General features: G+C 42.8%; 1 protein-coding gene across 1 annotated transcript in view; it reads left to right on the forward strand.

The window, feature by feature from the left end:
* The window catches only part of URB2 (URB2 ribosome biogenesis homolog), a 150,560-nt gene that overhangs the window by 91,757 nt on the left and 32,339 nt on the right, over positions 1–26,464 (forward strand). The window contains exons 7-8 of the mRNA XM_073627542.1: positions 23,163–23,405; positions 23,625–23,715. Coding sequence (XP_073483643.1) covers positions 23,163–23,405; positions 23,625–23,715 — 334 coding nt within the window. The remainder of the gene's footprint in view (positions 1–23,162; positions 23,406–23,624; positions 23,716–26,464) is intronic.

The following is a 26,464-nucleotide window of genomic DNA, read 5'->3' on the forward strand; positions in this document are numbered from 1 at the left end:
TGAAAGAAAAGTTTTTATGTTATCATTCATATTCTCTGAAAAATGGTGAAGAAATCATAAATTCAGGGTATGTAAACTTAACCGGTTCAATACAGGGCATTTTCACCCCCTTCCTTCCCAGGCCAATTTTTAGTTTTCAGCGCTGTCGCAATTTAAACGACAATTGCGCTGTCGTGCAACGTTGTACCCAAAAAAAATTGACGTCCTTTTTTTCCCCACAAATAGAGCTTTCTTTTGGTGGTATTTGATCACCTCTGCGGTTTTTATTTTTTGCGCTATAAACAAAAGAAGAGCGACAATTTTGAAAAAAACACAATATTTTTTACTTTTTGCTATAATAAATATCCCAATTTAAAAAAAACAAAAAACAAATGTTTTACTCAGTTTCGGCCGATACGTATTCTTCTACATATTTTTGGTAAAAAAAAAATCGCAATAAGCATATATTGATTGGTTTGCACAAAAGTTATAGCGTCTACAAAATACGGGATAGATTTATGGCATTTTTTAATAAAAATATGTATTTTTTTTTTTTTACTAGTAATATCGACGATCGCGATTTTTTTTCGTGACTGTGACATTATGGCGGACACATCGGACACTTTTGACACATTTTTGGGACCATTCACATTTATACAGCGATCAATGCTATAAAATTGCATTGATTACTGTGTAAATGTGACAGGCAGTGAAGGGGTTAACCACTAGGGGGACACAAGGGGTTAAATATGTTTCCTAGGGAATGATTCTAACTGTAGGGGGCGGGGACGTACAAGGGGAGGAGACCGATCAGTGTTCCGCTGTACTGGGAACACAGATCGGTCTCCTCTCAACTGACAGGACGTGGATCTGTGTGTTTACACACACAGATCCATGGTCCGGCCCAGTTAACGGGCAATTGCGGGTTCCCGGCGGACATCGCGGCCGCCGGGCACACGCACCGGGTCCCGAGCAACGCGACGGGCGCGCGCGCCCCCTAGGCGGCCGGGAAGCCCAGGCCGTCATATGACGTCCACCCAGGATGGGAGATCCCATCTGTGGACGTCATTTGACAATAGCCAGGTAGGGAAGTGGTTAAGAGCACAACTGTATGTACACTCACCGGCCACCTTATTATGTACACCTCGCTAGTACTGGGTTGGACCCCCTTTTGCCTTCAGAACTGCCTTAATTATTTGTGGCATGTATTCAACTTGGTGTTGAAAATATTCCTCAGAGATTTTGGTCCATATTGACATGATAGCATCATGTAGTTGCTGCAGATTTGTCGGCTGCACATCCATGATGCAAATCTTCCGTTCCACCACATCCCAAAGGTGCTCTATTGGATTGAGATCTGGTGGTAGAGGTTAGTGGAGTACAGTGAACTCATTGTCATGTCCAAGAAACCAGTTTGGGGTGATTTTAGCTTTGTGACTTGGTGCATTATGCTGCTGGAAGTAGCCATCAGAAGATGGGTACACTGTAGTCATAAAGGGATAAATATGGTCAGCAACAATCCTCAGGTAGGCCTTGGGGTTTAAACGATGCTCAGTTGGTACTAAGGGGCCCAAAGTGTGCCAAGAAAATATCCCCCACACCATTACTCCATCACCACCAACCTGAACCGTTGATACAAGGCAGGATGGATCCATGCCTTCATGTTGTTTATGCCAAATTCTGACTTTACCATCTGAATGTCGCAGCTGAAATCGAGACTCTTCAGACCAGACAATGTTTTTCCAATGTTCTATTGTCCAATTTTGGTGAGCTTGTGCGAATTGTAGCCTCAGTTTCCTGTTCTTAGCTGACAGGAGTGGCACCCGGTGTGGTCTTCTGTTGCTGTAGCTCATCTACTGCAAGGTAACGAATGGTTATTTGAGTTACTGTTGGCTTTCTATTATCTCTAACCGGGTCTGCCCATTCTCCCCTGACATCAACTAGGCATTTTTGTCCACACAACTGCCACTCACTGGATATTTTTTTTTTAAGACCATTCTCTGTAAACCCTAGAGATGGTTGTGCGTAAAAATCCAATCCCAGTAGATTAGCAGTTTTTTAAATACTCAGACCAGCCTGTCTGGTACCAACAACCATGCCACGTTCAAAGTTACTTAAATCCATTTTCTTCCCCATTCTGATGCTTGGCAAGAACATCAGCAAGTCATCTTGTCTAGATGCCTAAATGCATGGAGTTGCTGCCATGTGATTGGCTGATTAGCAATTTGTGTTACCAAGCAGTTGAATAGGAGTACACAATAAAGTGGCCGGTGAGTGTATGTATGGGAAACCTCCTGCATGCGCAAGCTTCATTTAATAATCTTGCCTTGGTGGAATTTATAAGTGTTTGTATAACACTAGGCTATTTAACCACTTCCCGTCCGGGTTATAACAATGATGGCCGGGAAGTGGTTCTGTTATCCTGACTGGGCATCATATGACGTCCAGCAGGATAACAAGCCGGCGCTCGCCCGAGTGCGGCATGTCAGTCTAACAAGCCGCATCTCCGATCGTGATAAGAAGCCTCTGACAGAGGCTTCTTACCACGTGATCAGCTGTGACCAATCACAGCTGATCATCGCGAGAACCAGGAAGTGCCGGTAAACTGCATTCCTCGGTTCGTGCTCACAGGGAGAGCCGATCGGCGGCTCTCCCTGTCAGAGAGTGGGGTCTGTGCTGATAATCAGCACATTTATTATCAGCACAGCCCCATCAGATGTGCCAATCAGTGCCCAGCAGTGCTCCAATAATAAAGTCTGCCAGTGCCCACCGCAGTGCCAATCAGTGTCCATCACAGTGCCAATCAGTGCTGCCCATCAGTGCCATCTATTAGTGTCCATCAATACCACCTGTCAGTGCCCATCAGTGCTGCCTGTCAGTGCCCATCAATGCCGCCTGTCAGTGCCCATCAGCGCCGCCTGTCAGTTCCCATCAGCGCCGCCTGTCAGTTCCCATCAGTTTTGCATATCAGTGCCACCTATCAGTGCCCATCAATTCTACATATCAGTGCCTCCTCATCAGTGCCACCTTATCGGTGCCAACTTCATCAGTGCCCATCGGTACCACCTCATCAGTGCCCGTCAGTGAAGGAGAAAACAACATTTTATAACAGAAACGAAGAAAAACGTTCTTTCTCGTACATCACGGGACACAGAGTCTCAGTAATTACTGATGGGTTATATAGGGTATCACTAGGTGATTGGACACTGGCACACCCTAGACAGGAAGTTCAACCCCCTGTATAACCCCTCCCCTTACTGGGAGTACCTCAGTTTTTTCGCCAGTGTCTTAGGTGTTGGTCACGAGTAAAGATGTGCTGTGCTGAGCTCCGCTGGAATATCCTTACTGGGGCAAGCCATGCAACCAGATCCATTCAAGGTGTCTTTTCCAGGCCAAATTGGATGGTACCCGGGCCTTGTGTCCGAAGAAATGAGGTTTTACCTGTAACACTTATCTTTTTAGAGAGCTGGACCCCGGGATCCAGTATTTGTTTTTTGTTTAGGTTTCTCCTTTAAGTAAATGTATGCTATGCCTAAAGTCGCCACGGGGGGCTGTCAAGAGCACATACCTTCTCATGCCTGTTCTGTCTTGTCTCGGTGTCCATGCTGTACGCTCCTCCAAGCCATGCTCCAGGTAGGATGTGGGGAGGGGGTTTTTTTCTCTCAGGGATTCTCCCCCCACGGCTTAGGTTAAGGCACAAGGAAGCGGTAGTATACTGCCCGCCGCCGCCATTACGGCAGCTTCCCATCCACCGGCCCTCCTCTCTCCTCTGCTCCAGCCTCCCCTCCATGCTTGTTCTGAAGGGATCGGAGCCCTCGCGCAGGAAAGCAGTCTTTTTTGAAAAAGACAAGGGGATCGGGGCGGAGGGGGGGGGGGGGGCGGAGCGTTAGCGAGACATCGGCGTGGTTAGATGCCCACAACGTGGGCTACACAAGCTATAAAGTGCACTCTTTTTCAGGTGCACACGGCTTATGGAGAGACACAGAGCAGACGGGCGCATGTTAGTGTGGGGAACATAGGCATTCCCAGGCATCATTTACTTAGGCACCAGACTGAGCCTTGGTAGCAGCGGCAGTTGCTGAACTACATTGCTCAGCAGTCAGTGCATTCTGATAGTACCTCTGCCTTTGTTGCTTGGCACTATGGGCAGAAGAGGTACAAATACCCAAAAAAATAGGGGCTCTAAGGGATCTCCCTCAGGCTCTGAGGACTCCCCTCTGCAGCACCTTCCCCCCCAAAGGACCTGGGGAGGCTGGCCAGGGTGAGCCGTCGGGGTCAGGGGCTGCAACTGCTTCTGGCATTTCAGCCCCTGTATACATTACTTAGGAGGTTTTTTCCTCAACCTTAAATGTATTAGAGGAAAGACTAGTGGCCTTAATTGCATCTTTACTCAGTGGAAGAAAACGCACTAGGTCCCGTCTACCACCCAGGACCCTCAAACAGAGGAGCTTTGGGGAAAAAGGAGAGGAATCCCCCTCAGAGGTTCGGTATGAGACTGATGACTCCTCTTCTGAGGAATCAAGTGGAGAAGGGCCCTCTTCAGCTTCTCAGGATGAGAAGTTGCTGGTGCAAATTCTTGCTGGATTGGTCCGCTCCATATTTAAGTTACCCGTAACTGAGTCAGTTGAAGAACCCTCGTCTTGTTTGGGTTCACTGAAGCCTCCTCAAACTGCATGTCTTTCCTGTTCATGGTTTACTGGAAAAGCTTATTTATTCTGAGTGGGATAACCAGATAAACATTTTTTCCCTCCTAAAAAGTTTTCAACACTTTATCCTATGGAGGAAAAATGTACAAAGATGTGGGGTATACCGGCAATTGACGCCGCCATATCCTCCGTGAATAAAAGTGTGACTTGTCCTGTTGACAATGCTCAAATGCTTAGGGATTCAACTGATAAGAAATTGGAATTCCTGTTAAAAAACGTTTTCTCTCTTTCAACCCGCAGTGGCAGCAATCGGAGTTTGTCAATACTTGAGGGACCATGTTAAATAGGTGCTCAAAGCTTTACCTGAACAGCAGGCCCGGGGTTTGGCCAACCTACCAGCGGCTTTGTGTTTTGCAGTTGACGCAATCAGAGATTCTATCCTCCAGACCTCTCACGCTTGGGTTGGTGCATATGCGTAGAATCTTATGGTTGAAAAATTGGTCAGCCGAATCGCCCTGTAAGAAGCTCCTGGCTGGGTTTTTCGTGGTGCTAAGCTGTTCGGGGAGGATTTGGACAATTATATCTATAAGATCTCTAGTGGGAAAAGCACCCTTTTGCCAGTTAAGAAAATGAGTAAACGTTCCTCTTTTAAGCGGGCTCTTTCCCCAGTGCCAGGAGCATCAGCCTCCAGGCAGTCGCGACGGCCTCCTCCGTCAGGTTTAAGAATTAAATCTCAGAGTCAGCCCCAGGGACAAAAGAAGTCCTGGGGGAGGAAGTCTACAAGACAGAACGCTAAAGCCCCTTTATGAAGGGGCGCCCCCGCTCGTTCGAGTGGGGGGAAGACTGCTACAGTTCTCAAGGGTCTGGCAGGAGGATTTTCAGGACAGATGGGTGGTCTCCACAGTAACTCTAGGTTACAAACTAGAGTTCCAAGAATTCCCCTCTCCTTGTTTCCTCAGATCAAATGTTCCCAAAGACCCAGAGAAAAAGAAGTCTCTCTTTCTAGCGTTGGAGCGACTTTTTCGCAAAAAGTTATCGTGGTAGTTCCCACGCAAGAGCAGGGATTGGGGTTTTATTTAAACCTGTTCACGGTACCAAAACCAAATGGAGATGTCAGACCCATTCTAGATCTCAAAGATCTGAACCGGTTCCTAAAAGTACAGTCTTTTCGCATGGAATCAATCCGATCGGTAGTCTCCATCCTACAAGGAGGAGAACTTCTGGCGTCGATGGACATCAAGAATGCGTACCTGATTGTACCTATTTGCCCTGCTCATCAAAAATATCTGCGTTTTGAAGTAGAAAAATGCCACTTTCAGTTTGTAGCTCTGCCTTTCGGGCTAGGTACTGCACCTCGGGTGTAAAGATCTTGGCTCCTCCTCTGGCGAGATTAAGATCCCGGGGTATAATGCTTATAGCGTACCTAGACGACCTGCTCTTGATAGATCTTCAGTAGCCCGCTTGGACCAAAACTTGGTCACCACAGTCAACTACCTGGAATACCTAGGTTGGGTCCTCAACTCAGAGAAGACTTCTTTAAAACCAGTAAGAAGACTAGAGTATTTGGGTCTGGTCATAGATACAGCCCAGAAAAGAGTATTTTTACCCCAGGCAAAAATCAGTGCCATAAAAGAACTGATTCAGGTAGTCAGGACAAAGAAAGGTCCTTCTATTCGCCTTTGTATGAGGCTGCTGGGGAAGATGGTGGCTTCATTCGAAGCAGTTCCCTATGCTCAGTTTCATTCAAGACTGCTGCAAAACAGTATCCTGTCTGCCTGGAACAAAAGGGTCCAGGCGTTAGATCTTCTGATGCGTCTGTCTCCTACAGTGCGTCAGAGCCTCAGTTGGTGGTTGATACCCAAGAATCTGCGAAAAGGGAAATCCTTTTTACCAGTTACCTGGAGAGTGGTAACAATGGATGCCAGTCTTTTGGGTTGGGGAGCAGTTCTGGAACAGTCGACTGTCTAAGGGAGATGGCCCAAGACCGAGAGGACCTTACCCATGAACATTCTGGAGATCTGTGTGGCGTATCTAGCCCTAAAGGCCTGGACGCTCAGGTCTCAGGGTTGCCCGGTCAGGATCCAGTCCGACAATGCCACAGCAGTGGCTTATATCAATCACCAAGGAGGCACCAGGAGTCGTGCAGCTCAGGGAGAAGTAAACCAGATCTTAATCTGGGCAGAAAAGCATGTGCCGTGCATATCGGCAATCTTAATTTTGGGGGTAGAGAACTGGCAGGAGCTTAAGTCGCCGGCAGTTATTCCCAGGTCCAGGTTCCAGAAGATCGACAACTTTGTGTCAAGAACAAGGGATCCTCTTGCATACCGGACAGATGCGTTGGTGACTCCGTGGCATCGGTTCTCTCTGATTTATGCATTCCCTCCTATTCTGGTACTGCCACGACTTCTTTGCAGGATCAGGCAGGAAAAGAAGTCGGTACTTCTGGTGGCCCCGGCATGGCCAAGAAGAGCTTGGTATGCAGAAATAGTAAAAAAATGGCAAGAATGTTCCAAACGCAGCCACATGTAAACGCAGTTAATCGCAATGTACAACTGCAAGTGAACACTGTGCCAGAATTCTCTGAATAACAAAACATGTTTTTAACAGCGGCAGAACAGCCGCCCGTGTGAAAGGGGCCTTAAAGCGACTGTAAAAAAATTTGTTTTTAAAACAACAAACATATCATACTTACCTCCACTGTGCAGCTCGTTTTGCAGAGTGGCCCGAACCTGCTCTTCTGGGGCCCCCCGACGGCTCTCTCGGCTCCTTCCCACATCTGGCAATCCCCTCGGAGAAGCGCTTCAAGCGAGTCCACCATTTGCGTCTATAGGATGCCGGACTTGGCCCCGTCCCCCGTCACCTGTGTCATTGGATTTGATTGACAGCAGCGGGAGCCAATGGATGCGCTGCTATCAATCAAAAGCCATGAACCCCGGGCAGAGAAACAGCACGTCCCTGCCGGGTCAAGTTCCAGGGCTCAGGTAAGTAAAATGGGGGGGATGGGGGGCCGGTGACTGCCAGGTGTTTTTTCACCTTAGGTGGGACCTTTACAACCCCTTTAGGTTATGCATTAGGGTTGAAAAACATCCATGCATCATACCTTCTAGGAGTACAACTAAGGGGGTCAATGGTCAAAAAGGATCTTGGTGTTCTGGTAGATCAGGGACTTAATTATAGCATGAAATAGCATTAAATACCAAGCTGTGGCTTGCTGAACTGAATTTATTCTCTCTTGTGAAGAGGTGATGATCAACATGTATAAATACGTAAGTGGTCTATATAGTGAACTTGGTGCAGAGTTATTCACATTAAGTTCATTACAAAGGACAAGGGGGCGCTTATGTCTGAAGAAAAGGAGATTTATCCACATATGGACAGGCTTCTTCACAGTAAAAGCTGTGAAAATGTGGAATAGACTCTCTCAGGAACTAGCTCTAGGCAGCTTAGTAAATGAAAAGAGCTGGATGCATGCCTAAATGCACAAAATATAGCTGGGTATTAAAATTTATAGGTAATAACACCAGAGATTCTTGATTTAGGGAATATCTGATTGCCTTCGGGGAGTCAGGAAGGAATTTATTTTTTACCTCGCTGGAGCAAATTGGACTATACTTTATAGGGGTTTTTTGCCTTCCTCTGTTATCAACTGTGGTTATAGGATTCTGTAAAGAAATGTTTTCTATTTATTCAATTTCTTTCTTTTTTTCCAATTAGTTGAACTAGGTGACTAACTATGTGTTCAGTTGTGTTCAAAATAATAGCAGTCCAACATCAGTAACCAGATCAATCACTGTTTTTGGTATAAATTATATTTCTACATGGCAAATAATTTACTAGTTAGGTGTAGTAGAGTAATAGCAGACCCCATTCTTTTGTGCAATTGAATCATTAATTGAAAGGGGCGTGTTCAAAATAATAGCAGTGTGGAGCTGAATTAGTGAGGTAATTCAGTCTGTGAAAAAACAGGTATCAGGCTGGGTTCACACCTATGCGATATGGATGTGGGTTTCCCTGCATTCAATTCGCATAGCAGGAGAATGTGACCGGCACTCTATGGAGCCGGTTCACATGTCTCTGCGTGGCTGCGGAGCGCACTGCACAGAAACGTGCGTCTTTGCCTCCATTTCAGGGCCGAATTCAGGCAAAGATTTTACCCTGATTCATTCCTGAAATGGAGAACAGGGATGGACAGCATTGCTGCGCGATCCACGGCCAGTTTAGGTGTGAACCAAGCCTCAAACAGGTGGCCCTTATTTAACCACTTGTTATCCGGGCCAATTCTGACACTTCGCTCCTACATGTAAAAATCTACTTTTTTTTGCAAGAAAATTACCTAGAACCCCCAAACATTTTATTATATAGATATATATATATATATATATATACATACACACATTTTCACTCTTTGTTATATTGCAGCCATTTGCTAAAATCATTTAAGTTAATTTTTTTCCTCATTAATGTACACACAGCACCCCATGTTGACAGAAAAACATAGATTTGTTGACATTTTTAGTTCAATCTTATTTTATTGAAAGAAGCATACAAGAAAATGTATTTCACATAAACATCATTAATAGTAGTAGTGGTGATAACAATAAATCCAGTGTATTCGAAGGATACATAGTCTAGTACGTTATGTGTGCAGATAACAAGGAAAAAACATTGTTTTAAACAACATGTTAAGACATAACAAGGATAACCAAAGAGCCCTCGCCATATACGGGAGGGGATTACATGTAAACTTCATGTGTTTCTACAATCAAACTTATTCCAGAAACCTGTTATGTTGTAAAGGATTATCTTGTGTGGGTCGTATTTTGCATCTGGATTCTAAGGAGTACATTGATACGAAGAGGAGAAGGATTAGGGGGAAAGTAGAGAAACAGAAAGGTTAGGAACAGGAGTCGCTCCAGCATGGTCATGAGGTGGTACTGTCTAGGTTGCCCTCTGCCCACGAAGTCCACGTAAGAGAGAACTGATTGTCTTTATTAGATTCCTCAGCCAACAGACGTTCAAGGTCTCTGATGCGGTCCGCCTCAATAGCCCACTCCCCCAGGGAAGGTACAGTTCTTGACTTCCAATATCTTGGGATCACCATTCTAGCAGCGGCCAAGAAATGGCGTAATACATCTTTTTTAATGGACTTGAGAGTGCCCGGGAGCATGGGCATTTGTTGACATTTTTGCAGATTTATTAAAAAAGAAAAACTGAAATATCACATGGTCCTAAGTATTCAGACCCTTTGCTGTGACACTCATGTATTTAACTCAGGTGCTGTCCATTTCTTCTGATCATCCTTGAGATGGTTCTACACCTTTATTTGAGTCCAGATGTGTTTGATTATACTGATTGTACTTGATTAGGAAAGCCACACACCTGTCTATATAAGACCTTACAGCTCACAGTGCATGTCAGAGCAAATGAGAATCATGAGGTCAAAGGAACTGCCTGAAGAGCTCAGAGACAGATTTGTGGCAAGGCACAGGTCTGGCCAAGGTTACAAAAAATTTCTGCTGCACTTAAGGTTCCTAAGAGCACAGTGGCCTCCATAATCCTTAAATGGAAGATGTTTGGGACGACCAGAACCCTTCCTAGAGCCAAACTGAGCTATCGGGGGAGAAGAGCCTTGGTGAGAGAGGTAAAGAAGAACCCAAGGATCACTGTGGCTGAGCTCCAGAGATGCAGTCGGGAGATAGTAGAAAGTTGTAGAAAGTCATCCATCACTGCAGCCCTCCAGCAGTCGGGGCTTTATGGCAGAGTGGCCCGACGGAAGCCTCTCCTCAGTGCAAGACACATGAAAGCCCGCATGGAGTTTGCTAAAAAAAAAAAAACCTGAAGGACTCCAAGATGGTGAGAAATAAGATTCTCTGGTCTGATGAGACCACGATAGAACTTTTTGGCCTTAATTCTAAGTGGTATGTGTGGAGAAAACCAGGCACTGCTCATCACCTGTCCAATACAGTCCCAACAGTGAAGCATGGTGGTGGCAGCATCATGCTGTGGGGGTGTTTTTCAGCTGCAGGGACAGGACGACTGGTTGCAATTGAGGGAAAGATGAATGTGGCCAAGTACAGGGATATCCTGGATGAAAACCTTCTCCACAGTGCTCAGGACCTCAGTCTGGGCCGAAGGTTTACCTTCCAACAAGACAATGACCCTACGCACACAACTAAAATAACGAAGGAGTGGCTTCACAACAACTCCGTGACTGTTTTTGAATGGCCCAGCCAGATCCCTGACAAACCCAATTGAGCATCTCTGGAGAGACCTAAAAATGGCTGTCCACCAACGTTTACCATCCAACCTGACAGAACTGGAGAGGATCTGCAAGGAGGAATGGCAGAGGATCCCCAAATCCAGGTGTGAAAAACTTGTTGCATCTTTCCCAAAAAGACTCATGGCTGTATTAGATCAAAAGGGTGCTTCTACTAAATACTGAGCAAAGGGTCTGAATACTTAGGACCATGCGATATTTCAGTACTTCTTTTTTAATAAATCTGCAAAAATGTCAACAATTCTATGTTTTATTACATAGCGTTTTTACCTGTTTTTAATAAATCATATCTACGGAGTCACATATATAGATATCCATTTTTTATTCCCATGTCTATAATCCGGGGTTTGGTATTCCTCTAACCTGTCTGCGGCTACGCTGCCAAGGGATGTTTTGATGCTGGTTGGATATCCAGGTCCTCACTTCACCCAGTCCATCTGCTGCCTGGTACACACACAGAGTGGCGCTTCAGATCCCGGTCCATCTGGTTTCCAGCTCATTTGATCAAGCTTATTTAAGCTTATCATCTGGTAAGCGTGCACTTCAGGTGGTGGAGGATCACGATGTTGGGTGGTTTCCTATTTCCCCCTTTTGTACACCAATTCTTGTGAACAGCGAGCAAAGGCTTCTTCTTACTACCTAGTGGACTATCTGTCCATGCATTTATGGACTTGGTGTTTTTCACTTTCCTGCTTTCATGTTTTTTTCTGGTTTTTGGTTCACTTATAGTTTATAGTATTGGTGTATTTACATGTGATAACAGCCAGGTACTATTTCAATTAGCCAAAGTATTTCACCAATTTTAGTTTGTACACATATGTTCATTTATATGGTTTTAGGGCACAGTTCCTTTTTTTCTTTATATATATATATATATATATATATATATATATATATATATATATATATATATATATATATACACACACACATATATATATATTAGCAGAGGCCCTATAGGAATTTTTTTTGGAAAAAAAAACACTTTCATGAATTAAGAAAATAACAAAACACTAAAGTAACCCAATTTTTTTTGTATGATGTGATGCTGTTATGCCGAATAAATAGATACCTAACCTGTCACGCTTTAAAATTGCGTCTGCCCGTGGAATAGCAGAAAACTACGGTGCTTAAAATTCTCCATAGGCGACGCTTTAAACGCCTTTACAGGTTACTAGTTGAAAGTTGCACAGGAGGTCTGGTGCTAACAATATTGCTCTCGCTCTGACGTTCGCGACAATACCTCACATGTGTGGTGCAATCACCATTTACATATGCATGCGGGAGTAACATTTGCATTTGCATCAGCGCATAAGCACGGAGGGATGGGGGCACTTTTTTATTTGATTTTTTTTACACTTTTTTTTTTATTAACTTTATTGCTATCACAAGGGATGCACAACAGCCCTTGTGACAGCATGGGCCGTGACAGGTCTTCTTTATGGAGAGATCTGTTAGACCCCAAATCTCTCCTCTAGCCTCCCATGCAGCCAATCAGGCACAGATCACTGGCCAGGTAAACAAAGCGGCCGAACCAGAAGTGATGACCTAACTTTTCGCTCTCGGTTTCCGGGGTTACAAGGAGAAGGGAACGACATCAGATCCTCTCTATGTTCGGGGCAGCCATTGCATCAGATCCTCTCTATGTTTGGGGCAGCCATTGTCGCCGGCCCCATCGCTCCCGGGCACCGTGATTGTACAGGCCTGGGAGAGGCATCGACGGGAGGGGGGTGGGACCCCTTTTCGCCACCCATGGATCACTTCTGCATGAAAGAGAAAGAGAATCGCCAGCTGAAAATATACATTCCGGAATGATGCCTGTAGGTGCAGGCATCATTCCGGTATAACCACTGAAACCGGGGGACGTCAGTGAACGTCCTCCCGGCGGGAAGTGTTTAAGGATGAAGGCAGCAAATGTTGTACATGCTGGGTATAGCGCATTTCTCTCTGAAAATGTGAGTAAAATGGGTCGTTTCAGTAATTGTTCAGAAGAACAGCATACTTTGATTAACCGGTTCCCTAAAACCGGCTCCTATACTTTACTGCTGCAGAATGGCTCTCCTGGGCGAAATCACGTATGGGTACAGCTTTGCCCAGGAGAGCCGCCAGAGAGTGCGCGCCGCCCGCTGCACAACAGGGGACCCGATGCGCGTGGCTGTAATCTTGTGCACGAAAGCCAGCATGGGGATTTGTGTGTGTAAACACACAAATCCCTGTGCTGTCAGGGGAGAGGAGACAGATCGTGTGTTCCTACTGAGTAGGAACAGCTGTGTCTTCCCCTAGTGAGTCCTATCCCCATACAGTTAGATCACGCTGAGGGGATACACATTTAACCCCTTGATCGCCCCCTAGTGTTAACCCCTTCCCTGCCAGTGACATTTACACAGTAATCGGTGAATATAGCACTGATCGCTGTAAAAATGTCAATGGTTCCAAATATGTGTCAGAAGTGTCCGATCTGTCCGTCGCAATACCGCTAAAAATCGCAGATCACTGGCATTACTAGTAAAAAAATAAATAAATAATAAAAATGCCATAAATCTTTCCCATAGTTTGTAGACGCTATAATTTTTGCGCAAACCAATCAATATTACACTTATTGCATTTTTTATTTTTATTTTTTACCAAAAATATGTAGAAGAATACATATTGGCCTAAACTGATGAAGAAATAAATTTTTTTTTAAATTGGGGGATATTTATTATAGCAAAAAAGTTAAAAACTTTTTTTTTTTTTTTCTCAAAATTGTCGCTCTTTTTTTGTTTATAGCGCAAAAATAAAAACAGCAGAGGTGATCAAATATCACCAAAAGAAAACTCTATTTGTGGGAAAAAAAAGACGCACATTTGGGTACAGAATTGCATGACTGCGCAATTGTCAGTTAAAGCAACACAGTGCCAAATTGTAAAAAGTGCTCTGGTCAGGAAGGGGGTAAAATCTTCCGGGGCTGAAGCAGATAAAAAGTTGATTGGAGAGGGGAAAACATATAAAGAAGTGCAGAAACTGATAGGCCGCTCAGCTAAAATTTACATAGTTACATAGTAGGCGAGGTTGAAAAAAGACACAAGTCCATCAAGTCCAACCTATGTGTGTGATTTTAGGTCAGTATTACATTGTATATCCCTGTATGTTGTGGTCGTTCAGGTACTTATCTAATAGTTTTTTGAATTTATCGATTCTCCCTGCTGAAACCACTGCCTGTGGAAGAGAATTCCACATCCTTACCTTACTAAAAATTACATGCTGAGGAGGTTACAATTTGCCAAAGAACATATCGATTGGCCTAAAGAGAAATGGCTCAACATTTTATTAACTGATGAAAGCAAGATTGTTCTTTTTGGGTCTAGGGGCCGCAGACAGTTTGTCATACGATTCCCAAACACTGAATTCAAGCCACAGTAAACTGTGAAGACAGTGAAGCATGGTGGTGCAACCATCATGATATGGGGATGTTTCTCATAGTATGGTGTTGAATCTATTTATCACATACCAGGGATCATGGATCAGTTTAAATACATCAAAATACTTGAAAAGGTCATGTTGCCTTATGGGGAAGAAGAAATGCCCTTGAAATGGGTGTTTCAACAAGACAGTGACCCCAAACACACGAGTAAACAAGCAGAATCTTGGTTCTAGACCAACAGGATTAACATTATAGAGTGGCCAGCCCAATCCCTGGACCTTAATCCAATAGAAAACTTGTGGGGTAATGTCAGAAATGCTGTTTCTGAGGTAATCTTGGGTTATCCTTAGCCCCGGTTCACACAGGGGCGACACGACTTGCAGGTCGCCTCACCGAGGCACACGACTTCCATGGCGACTTGCAAAATGACTTCTGTATAGAAGTCTATGCAAGTCGCCTCAAGTCGCCCCCAAAGTAGTACAGGAACCTTTTTCTAAGTTGGAGCGACTTGCGTCGCTCCTATTAGAACGGTTCCATTGTACAGAACGGGAGGCGACTTGTCAGGCGGCTAGGTCCCCTGACAAGTCGCCCCTGTGTGAACCGGCACTTAGAAACAGTATTTTTGATGTCACCCCACAATGCAGAGGAACTGTGAAATGTAGTGCATTCGTCCTGGGCTGGAATACCTGCCAGAAGTTGGTCAACTCCATGCAACACAGATGTAAAGCAGTTCTCAGAAACTGTGCTTATACAACTAAATATTCAGTGATTCACAGGGAAGCTAGGTCTTCAATCATTTTTCAGTTTATACAGTAAATGGTTGAGTTTATAAAGAAAAATGCAGACGCTATTTTATTGGAAGAGCCGAATATTCATTTTTCTTCACTTTCTGTAAAGTAATAACAAATTTGAAACCTTTTTCTTCATGTTTTGATTTGGAATAGACTGTGCAGTGTTCCCAATGCATTTGCGTGTATGGAAATAAAAGCTATTATCAGGATTTTGAGCTTTACTCACTTTTTTTAAACACGCTATTATTTTGAACACAACTGTAATGCCCCGTTCGGTCGGACATTCCGACAACAAAATCCTAGGATTTTTTCGGACGGATGTTGGCTCAAACTTGTCTTGCATACACATGGTCACGCAAAGTCATCAGAAAATCCGATCGTTCTGAATGCGGTGACGTAAAACACATATGTTGGTACTATAAACAGGGGAGTAGCCAATAGCTTTCATCTCTTTATTTATTCTGAGCATGCTTGGCACTTTGTGCGCCGGATTTGTGTACACACGATCGGAAATTCCGACAACGGATTTTGTTGTCGGAAAATTTCTAGCCTGCTGTCAAACTTTGTGTGTCGGAAAATCCGATGGAAAATGTGTGATGGAGCCTACACACGTTCGGAATTTCCGACAACAAGGTCCTATCACACATTTTCCGTCGGAAAATCCGACCGTGTGTACAGGGCATAACAGTTCTAGGGTGATTACAATTTGTCTGTGTGTGCACGTGTGCTGGATAAGCAATCAGAACTTTTTCCTGTCCATACTTGGGCTGCTTCACCTTTATTGTCCAGGCAGCTTGCCATTAAAAAAATGAATATAGGTCAATGGGAGGCAAGTTCAGCAAACCCAAATGATGTACTGAGCCATTTGGCAGGGGTCATAAACACACCATATGCCCCTTGTGTTAATTTTATGGGTAATGTTCACACCAGATTCAATTTAATAGGCACTACAAGTACCAGTGCACTTCATGAGGTTTCACCTAAGTTAGAGGTTGTAGAAGCAGTATACCGTGCACCATCAAACGCCATCTGTTTTAACCCCCTAAATGCTGCACTACTGCGCTGCATTTGGGTGCAACAGTTTCTGGGCAGTTGCAGCATGACTCAATTCACTTGATGGGGTCGCATTCAGTAGTGCTCACTGAAGTGAACGGGGAGGTGTAAATATTGCTGTTACATGTGTACACCTCTAGCTGCTGCCTGTGCAGCTTAAAGTGTTACTAAAGTCAAATATTTTTTTTAAAAATTAAAATAACAAACATGTTATACTTACCTGCTCTGTGCAGTGGAATTGCACAGAGGGCCCCCGATCCTCCTCTTCTGGGGTCCCTGGCAGTGATCTTTGCTCCTCCTCTTCTTTTTACGACTACCAAAGCCAGCCACTGGCTATGGGGAGAGTGTAGTCGGCGTGCTCACGACCTGTGTGTCTATGGAGCCGGACTCCATAGTCTTACACAGCGGAACTTCCTCTTCACTGCATCTGATTGACAGCAGCAAGAGCCAACGGCTCATGCTGCTGCCCGAATGCTGTGTAAAGTGGAAAAGTGGGGAGAATAGATGCAGCAGTGCACAGCGCTTCTCCCCTCCCTTTCCCTTCACACAGGGGAAGGGGGGCACAGAGAAACTGAAAACATTTTTTTTACCTTCTTGCAAACAATGCATTAAGGTAAAAAAAACGTTTTTAGGTTTAGTAACACTTTAAGGGAGTGGTTGGTAGTAAATCCTGGCCACAGCCTACAGGATTTGGCTGTGCTTGTACCCTGAATCTCTCCGCACACCAGCCAGCTGTGCCTGCTGCCCTGGCTCCTCACCATTCCTCTTCTAGTTTCCATCTGCTCTGTAAAGGAATATTTTAAATAAACATTTCCTGACCTTAAATCTGACTTAGGCTTTACATGACAAAAAATATAGCATTCTGTTCATTTACAAGACAAAGGTAAAACTTAAAATAGAGCGCACAGGGTGATTTTACCAAAAGGTGTCTCTCTAAACAGACCATGTGATATTCTACTGGATCAGTATATTTTAAACTAAGAAAAATATTAGTTGGGCATTTAAATTTGAGGGTTGCCATATCCAAATCTCCCAAAAGCTGTCAAAGATTATTACAGCCAGTTGTACCAGTTGTTAAAGATGAACACATTCTGACCTTGCAATTTTTGCAAAAGGTAAACTATATATTTTAAAATCGTCCTTAATAGGTGACGTAGGGATCCTATGCTGATTATACTTCCTTGATTTTGGTGTATGAACAGATTCTCACCCACATAACTGAGCTAGATCTAGAGGTTGCTCCACCAGAACTTTAAAATTACAACTTGACATCTGAATAAGATCCAGAGTTCACATTTATACAAATGAAATTAATCTTATGGATTTCTTAAACAACAACCTACATAAACCTACATAAATTTATCAGGGAATGCAATGCTTCTTTACATTCAGTTTTTTTATGTCTCTATCGGCTGGATCAGTTCTGACATCTAGTGGTTAATTTTGTAAACTACATTTAACTTATTTTCTTCTGCAAAGGTGTTTTTCAGATTTACACTGTGTGGAGTTGCATCTCTTTAAATATATGTAGCACTATTTACTCATTTAACACATTATATAGTTCTCCTGCAAGAAATGGCTCAATATAATGATTTCCTGTCTTGCTTTGAAGTTTACTTATTAAAGGGGTTGTAAAGGTATATATTTTTTTCTAAATAACAAACATGTTATACTTACCTACACTGTGCAGCTCGTTTTGCACAGAGTGGCCCCGAACCTGGTCTTCTGGGGTCCCTCGGCGGCTGTCTCAGCTCCTCCCCGCAAGAACTGAACACCTTCATGCGAGCTCTCTCGCATGGTGTTTAGTTCTTGGGGGTGCACTCCCATGATACAGCTGGCAGCTATAGCCACTGACTATCACTCGGCCCCGCCCCCGCCGTGCCGCATCATTGGATGTGATTGACAGCAGCGCGAGCCAATGGCTGCGCTGCTTTCAATCCATCCACTCTAGCCAATCAACGGCCAGGCTGAGCGGCAAAGAGGAAATCGGGGGCGAGCGCAGCAGGTGAACGGGCTCAGGTAAGTAAAATGGGGGGGCTGGGGGGGCCGGTATTGTTAGATGTTTTTTCACCTTAATGGATGCATTAAGATGAAAAAACGTGAACCTGTACAACCCCTTTAACCTCTTAGGTTTATCTTTCACACCTGCAAGCTCTCAATTAGGACAGTGCTCTGAGATATTAGATATGTCCATCAACTTGGTTAACCTCCCTGGCGGTATGATTATTTCAGATTTTAGGTGCTGAAAGTGGTACAATTATTTTGAACAGAAATTTGGCGTTTTATATTGTAGGCCTGTAATTCTTAGGAATAATTCACTTAAATCTGCCCAAACCAGTCTAGTAGACATCCCGGTTATGATAAAGTTTGAAAAACAAAATCAAAAATTATAATATAATAAATAACTATAAATAATTATACCAAATAATAATAATAAAAATTATTCAATAATGTAATCAAATCAAAAGCACTGTAATTTGCTCAGTGGCAGAATTGTCGCTTTCGTTACTTTTAGTGTTTGGTGACGGATTTCCCCACAAATCACTATCACTCAATTCTGCAAGTGATTCTAATTTATTATCGCTGTTTTCTAGCTGGTCTAAAGCCACTAAAGGGACAGTTTTGGTTGCTATGGGCAATCTCCAGTTTCCAGGCAGAAAGAACAGTTTTTATAATATAAAACTGCATACAGGACACTGGACAAACCACTAGGGACAAAGGGGATGTGTAATTATTTGATACAGTACTGTAATCTGTAAGATTACAGTATACTGTATCTATACTGTGTTTTCTACTTTTTGAATTTGGCGCCGAACTCCGTCCCCGTGCGTTGCTTGCAGGGAACGGAGCTCGGCACTGTGAATCGAGCGAGACACGGCGGCTCGCAGATCACAGCGGGGAGACATCGCAGGATCCAGGGGACAAGGTATGTATCCTCTACATGGATCCTGCGATGCGATCCCGAGTCTGGCTCGGGGATACCACTTTTGGTATTGAAAATCCACCCAGAGCCAGACTCGGGAATACCGCCAGGGGGGTTAATACCTATCGTCTATTTTTTGTTTGTTTATGTTATAATAATCTCTAGTTTTTCCAAAACATTTTGTGCTGATTAAAAAAAAAACTATTAGAATTACAAAATGGCTACAGTGGTGTAGTGGGTAGCAATCTCACCTAGCAGTAAAAAGGGTCGCTGGTTCGAATCCCAACCATGACACTACCTGCCTGGAGTTTGCATGTTCTCCCTGTGCCTGCGTGGGTTTCCTCCGGGTACTCCGGTTTCCTCCCACACTCCAAAGACATGCTGGTAGATTAATTGGCTTCTGTCCAAAATTGGCCCTAGTATATGAATGTGAGTTGGGGACCTTGGATTGTGGGTTTCTTGAGGGTAGTGACTGATTTGAGGGTGTACTCACTCAGGTTGAACTGGATGGACTGGTGTCTTTATTCAACCTTACTAACTATGTAACTATGTAACTCTAGATGCTTTTGGAAAATATCTCTCAATGTAAGAAGCTTTAACATCTCAAAACAGAGCTAATATTTAACTAAATCTAAAAGTTTTTAAAGGAGAAAGAATATTGAAATCAGTGTTCAAACCAGGGTTTATTCAATCAATAATAAGTCAAAGGGAATATCAGTTGCATTGGATAAACAGCACGAGTACTTTGGAAACATACTTGCCTACTAGAGAACAAATCTCAATGTCTTTGGACGCTTTCTTACATTAAAGTGATTGTAAAGGCTTTTTTCTTTCCTTAAAATAATAAACATGTTATACTTACCTGCTCTGTGCAGTAGTATAGCACAGAACAGCCCCTTACCTCCTCTTCTGGGGTCTTCCTATTCTCTGACTGCTCCCATAGCATGCTGTGTCCCGTGGGGACACTCGTGCGGGAGCGCTCCTGAGCCGGGCTGTGTACGTGCACAGACACGCAGAGCGTCTCGGCCCAATCTGCTCCCTCCACAGGATTTGATTGACAGCAACAGGAGCCAATGACTCCCACTGTTGCCCCTGTGTTCTGTGAGAAGAGGGAGAGAGAGCAATACTGTTGCACATGGGCATGCGCTGGATCGAGAAAGGACTTGGGTAGGTTTTTGGAGGGGTAAGCAAATAAGCTTTTTTCTTTACCTTAAAGTGGATGTAAACCCGATTCATGAAATTTGAGCTGGGCACATATATCTGCAGTGTTTTCTTATCTCTCTTCAAAGAGTCTGGTGGCTTTCTCCTGCTCCTTTCTTCTGTTATCAGCCTGATAACTTCTGACAAGTTCTCAGTCAACTGAGATAAAAGCAGCCTGAGTTTTGTGTTTGGGAGGTTGCTATAAAGAGATTAGCAGAGAGTTGAACTATTCAACGAACAGTTCTGAAAGTCTCTACCTATGTGGAGAGGGGGTGTGTGCCTTTCCTCCAATCAGCTGTCTTGGCTATATGCCAAGGCTTCACTTCCAGTGCTGAACAGGAAGAGAAAATCTCTAACACAATCTGAACTTTCTAAAGAATGTAGACAGCAGATATACATGCAAAACTTATTTAGGGAGATTTGTTTCATCCCTGTGTATCATCTGAGGCTGTTCACTTCACTGCGTATATGTAAGGGTTTACATCTACTTTAATGCAGGGAATGCATTAAGGTAAAAAATGTCTTGACTTCATAACCACTTTAAGAAAAAGTTCTTTGGTCTATGCTTTGTAGATATATTGAGATTGTTCTATTAACCACTTCAGCCCCGGAAGGATTTACCCCCTTCCTGACCTGAGCACTTTTTACAATTTGGCACTGTGTTGCTTTAACTACTAATTGCGCGGTCATGCAATGCTGTACCCAAGCGAAATTTGCGTCCTTTCCTTCCCACAAATAGAGCTTTCTTTTGATGGTATTTGATCACCTCTGCGGTTTTTATTTTTTGCGCTATAAATCGAAAAAGACCGAACATTTTGAAAAAAAATGATATTTTCTACTTTTTGTTATAAAAAAAATCCAATAAACTCAATTTTAGTCATACATTTAGGCCAAAATATATTCGGCCACATGTCTTTGGTAAAAAAAAAATGTCAATAAGCGTATATTTATTGGTTTGCGCAAAAGTTATAGCGTCTACAAACTAGGGTACATTTTCTGGAATTTACACAGCTTTTAGTTTATGACTGCCTATGTCATTTCTTGAGGTGCTAAAATGGCAGGGCACTACAAAACCCCCCAAATGACCCTATTTTGGAAAGTAGACACCCCAAGGAAATTGCTGAGAGGCATGTTGTGCCCATTGAATATTAATTTTTTTTTCCCAAGTGATTGAATAATGACAAAAAAAAAAATTTACAAAAAGTTGTCACTAAATGATATATTGCTCACACAGGCCATGGGCATATGTGGAATTGCACCCCAAAATACATTCAGCTGCTTCTCCTGAGTACGGGGATACCACATGTGTGCATGTGTGAGACTTTTTGGGAGCCTAGCCGCGTACGGGGCCCCGAAAACCAATCACTGCCTTCAGGATTTCTAAGGGCGTAAATTTTTGATTTCACTCCTCACTACCTATCACAGTTTTGAAGGCCATAAAATGCCCAGATGGCACAAACCCCCCCCCCCCCCCCCCCAATGACCCCATTTTGGAAAGTAGACACCCAAAGCTATTTGCTGAGAGGCATGTTGAGCCCATGGAATATTTTATATTTTGACACAAGTTGCGGGAAAGTGACAATTTTTTTTTTTTTTTTTGCACAAAGTTGTCACTAAATGATATATTGCTCACACAAGCCATGGGCATATGTGGAATAGCCCCCCAAAATACATTTAGCTGCTTCTCCTGAGTATGGGGATACCACATATGTGGGACTTTTTGGGAGCCTAGCTGCTTACGGGGCCCCGAAAACCAATCACCGCCTTCAGGATTTCTAAGGGTGTAAATTTTTGATTTCACTCTTCACTACCTATCACGGTTTCGGAGGCCATGGAATGCCCAGGTGGCACAACCCCCCCCAAATTACCCCATTTTGGAAAGTAGACACCCCAAGCTATTTGCTGAGAGGCATGGTGAGTATTTTGCAGCTCTCATTTGTTTTTGAAAATGAAGAAAGACAAGAAAAAACATTTTTTTTTCTTTTTTCAATTTTTAAAACTTTGTGACAAAAAGTGAGGTTTGCAAAATACTCACTATACCTCTCAGCAAATAGCTTGGGGTGTCTACTTTCCAAAATAGGGTCATTTGGGGGGGTTTGTGCCACCTGGGCATTCCATGGCCTCCGAAACTGTGATAGGCAGTGAAGAGTGAAATCAAAAATTTACGCCCTTAGAAATCCTGAAGGCGGTGCTTGGTTTTCGGGGTCCCGTACGCGGCTAGGCTCCCAAAAAGTCTCACACATTTGGTATTCCCGTACTCAGGAGAAGCAACAGAATGTATTTTGGGGTGTAATTTCACATATGCCCATGGCATGTTTGAGCAATATATCATTTAGTGACAACTTTATGCAAAAAAAAATTGTTTTTTTCCCGCAACTTGTGTCACAATATAAAATATTCCATATTGACTCTTTATCTAATTTGAAGCAAACGTGTCCAAATTAGTGCTTTCAAATATAACTCAAAGAATGAGTTATATTGCTGCCTCCTTGCTGCCTGTCATATGCTCTCTAAAGAGAGATCCGAGCATAGATGGCTCTTCAGAGAGCATCGCACATGTAAACAAGTCCTTATAGTGACACTATGACTGCTGTGGCAGTGATCAGGGATACTGTAACTGGTGTGGTGGTGACTAGGGGGATACTGTAACTGGTGTGGTGGTGATTAGGAACAATATGACTGGTGTGGCGGTGATCAAGGACACTGGGACGGGTGTGGCAGTGATCAGGGACATTGTAACTGGTGTGGCAGAGATGCCCCAGATAATTTTAGATTGTGTGAATATGCCGTTACTATAAGCATATAAATCTTTTTGATTGTGGGTCATGAATTACTCTGATACATAATATAGTTGCAGTCCTGCTAAAAAAATGTTTTCTTTTTGTTGCAGACTCTTGGCAATGACGCTTGCAAGGACCGTTCACTGCTCTCTGATATTGTTGTGCCTGTAATAGACACTATGGCCTTGTTACTGAGGCGTGGAGAGATGTTTCTGATTAATCCTCACCATGTGACCCTTTCATTCAGAACGCTGCTCACTGTGCCTCTGGATCACTTGAGGTTTGAAGAATACTACAGTATATTCTTGGCAGTGCATGAAGTGCTGTTTTCAATACTGCAATGTCATTCCAAGGTACATTTATTTGCATTCTAAAACCAATAATTTGCAGATTGTTTTTAATCTTTTGTTAGAATGGTAAAGTAGTGGGGCACATTTTTAAATTTTTTTAAATATTACAAATGTTTTAGAAGCCCTATATTAAACCATGTTTTTATTGAAGGCATTTTGAAAATTAAGGGGCCTCTTTAAAAATGTTTTTTGTTCTTTTTCTTTTTTTTTTTTCTACCCAAGGCAATGCTAAAATCAGTTGCACCATTCTTGAGCACATTCCATAGATTGGTTTCATCTGTCATGCATGAGGGCCAACAAAAAGGAGATAAAGGTAAAATACTGTAATATTTTCATGGGCAGTTGTATACAAACATCTATACATATTGTAGGTAAAAAATTTGTAAATTAAAGTTGACTGTTACTTTTGCACTATACCCTGGTATCCATATCTGAAGCTAATCACGTTTATAAATCCTTGAATATTTGGTCTTTATGTTGTAGAGATCTGAGAGTGGGAACAGCTGAGTAGTTTAGCAAAAGACAATTGACAGTGCTGACACCACTCGGTCCACAAAAAAAGTCTTATGTTGGCAGCCAATAACAAGGTTTAGAGCAAAGTGTATTTTGGGCAGTTTAACAGAAATATCTTAATTGTACAGTACAAAACACAGGCAGAATATTCATACAGCATGGGTTATAGGCATGTATCTTGCAAAGTGTCAATATCAGAACATTCCTGTGACCCTACCCCATTCTGTGTCCTCAGTTTTGTGTTAGTGTCTGAAGGCAAATTACATTTTCTCCTTCACTGAGATCTCCCTTACCTTAACTAATTTTTTTTTTTTTATTGGTTTTTATATTAATTTTTTTTCTGATTATTCAATGAAGCCCTCATGGTCTTCTAATGCAAGCATTGAAGCAGTGTATCTAGATCGGCACAACCTTGGTAAAACCCTTGGAGCCATACCCGGACCCCATGCTGTGGGGACGGTCTGTAATATTGCATTGGGCATCCTGCATGGGCGCTCACCATGGCACTTGTTGCAACGTGTTGTTGGCCACAGGGTGCTTTACAGGTCCAGGGCCGTTGACCGACCATCACTATGGAGCACAGTCCCTGAAGACCCCTTTGGGGTGTGCCCACTGTGACGGGATCTCCCTGTATCTCTCAGTGTTACTGTTAAAACAGGACTATGATTGTTTTCACCTCACTTTGTAAACTTTTCAAACTTGATGCTAAAATTCAGCCACTCAGAGTCTTAGGTGGATGACCGGGTGTTACATTACATCATTGGTCATATACTTTAAGGCTGCTGTAAATGAGTTTTAAAAACATGCTTGCATCATACATTCTAGGAGGAGAACAGGCTGGGGAATTCTGGTGAAGAAGCATACAGGTGTTCTGGTAGATCATAGACTCAATAGTAGCTTGTGGTCCCAAGGTGCAGTTTCTAAAGTTAGCTGAATACTTTCTTGTATGAAAAGAGGTGCTCCAGAGAGAGAGAAACGTCATTTTGTTCCTGTACAAATCATTAGAAAGACCTCATTTGGAATATCCAGTTCAGTTTTGGGCACCAGTTCACAAAAAGGAAATTGGAGAAAGTGCAGAGAAGGACAAACAGATTAACGGCATGATGGAGCTCCGCTATGAGGAATGTTTAGGTGAACTGAATGTAATCTGTCTTTAGAAGAGGCAATTAATGGGCGGAAATAATCACCATGTAAAAATACATAGGTGATCTATATAGTGAACTTGCAGTAGAAATACTCACTTTCTGGTCATTACAGAGGACAAGCACTCTTTACATTCATAAAGGCTTCTTCACAGTAAACAGGGATACACTCCCTCAAGAACTAGTTCTGTCCAGCTCAGTAGACTTGTTTTAAAAATAGCTGGATGACCCTCATCTCATATATCCCCCTGAGACCATTTATGGTTAATAGTTCTATTGCTAACACCAGCATATATACAATTTTTTTTGTCACAATGATTGCAATGTATAGAATGATAGCTCAATGATAACATTGGTGTAACTCCTTAGTTATTTTTGGAGGTACCATTTAGTTGATAAAGTGTTTTCATTCCTCCACGTTTCTAATACTGTATGTCTGCTAAGTTCTTTCATTCTTTTGAGTGGTGATCCTGCATTCCTTAGCTGTACTCTGCTGATGTATTTTGTTCTAGTATTATAAGTACAGGCCTGTGTATGTTTTTTTTTTTTTTGCTCAGGCATTGCTGTTCTCATTTCATATGTATGACTTCTAAAAAATAAATACAAATAATTAAAAAGAAAAAGCTGGATGCAATCATAAATGCACAAAATATAACTGGATATTAATAATTATATGTGATAACACCATGGATTATTGATCCAGGGTAAATCTGTCTCCTGGAGGATCAGGATATCCTGTTCCTTTTAAAGATTCTGCAAAGACACTACTGACCGCTATCTTCGATCTTAAGCCCCATATTCAAGTTACATAGTTAGGTTGAAAAAAGACACAAAGTCCATCCAGTTCAACCATAAAAAATAAAAATAAAATAAAGAATATCGTACAATCCAATATACCCAATTCTGTACCCACAGTTGATCCAGAGGAAGGCAAAAAAACCCAGCAGAGCATGCTCCAATTTGCTACAGCAGGGGAAAAAATCCTTCCTGATCCCCCAAGAGGCAATTAGATTTTCCCTGGATCAACTTTACCTATAAATGTTAGTATTCAGTTATATTATGTACATTTAGGAAAGTATCCAGGCCTTTCTTAAAGCAATCTACTGAGCTGGCCAGAACCACCTCTGGAGGGAGTCTATTCCACATTTTCACAGCTTACTGTGAAGAAACCTTTCCGTATTTGGAGATGGAATGTTTTTATATGTTTTAAATCTTTACACCCCAGAAATACCAAGAGTGCTTGTACTAGGTGTTCACCAAGGCCCAGCCCATAACATGTATTGTTAACCTTTAATCAATCAATCTGAAGCCGTAGAATTGTCATTAATCCAACCACCCCACACCTTATAAAATTTAGACGGTACCCCTCTACTGAGATAGGTAGCTTTGTACAATGGTAAGGTATTA

This window comes from Aquarana catesbeiana, linkage group LG04, assembly GCF_042186555.1.
Source record: "Aquarana catesbeiana isolate 2022-GZ linkage group LG04, ASM4218655v1, whole genome shotgun sequence".
Taxonomy (NCBI): domain Eukaryota; kingdom Metazoa; phylum Chordata; class Amphibia; order Anura; family Ranidae; genus Aquarana; species Aquarana catesbeiana.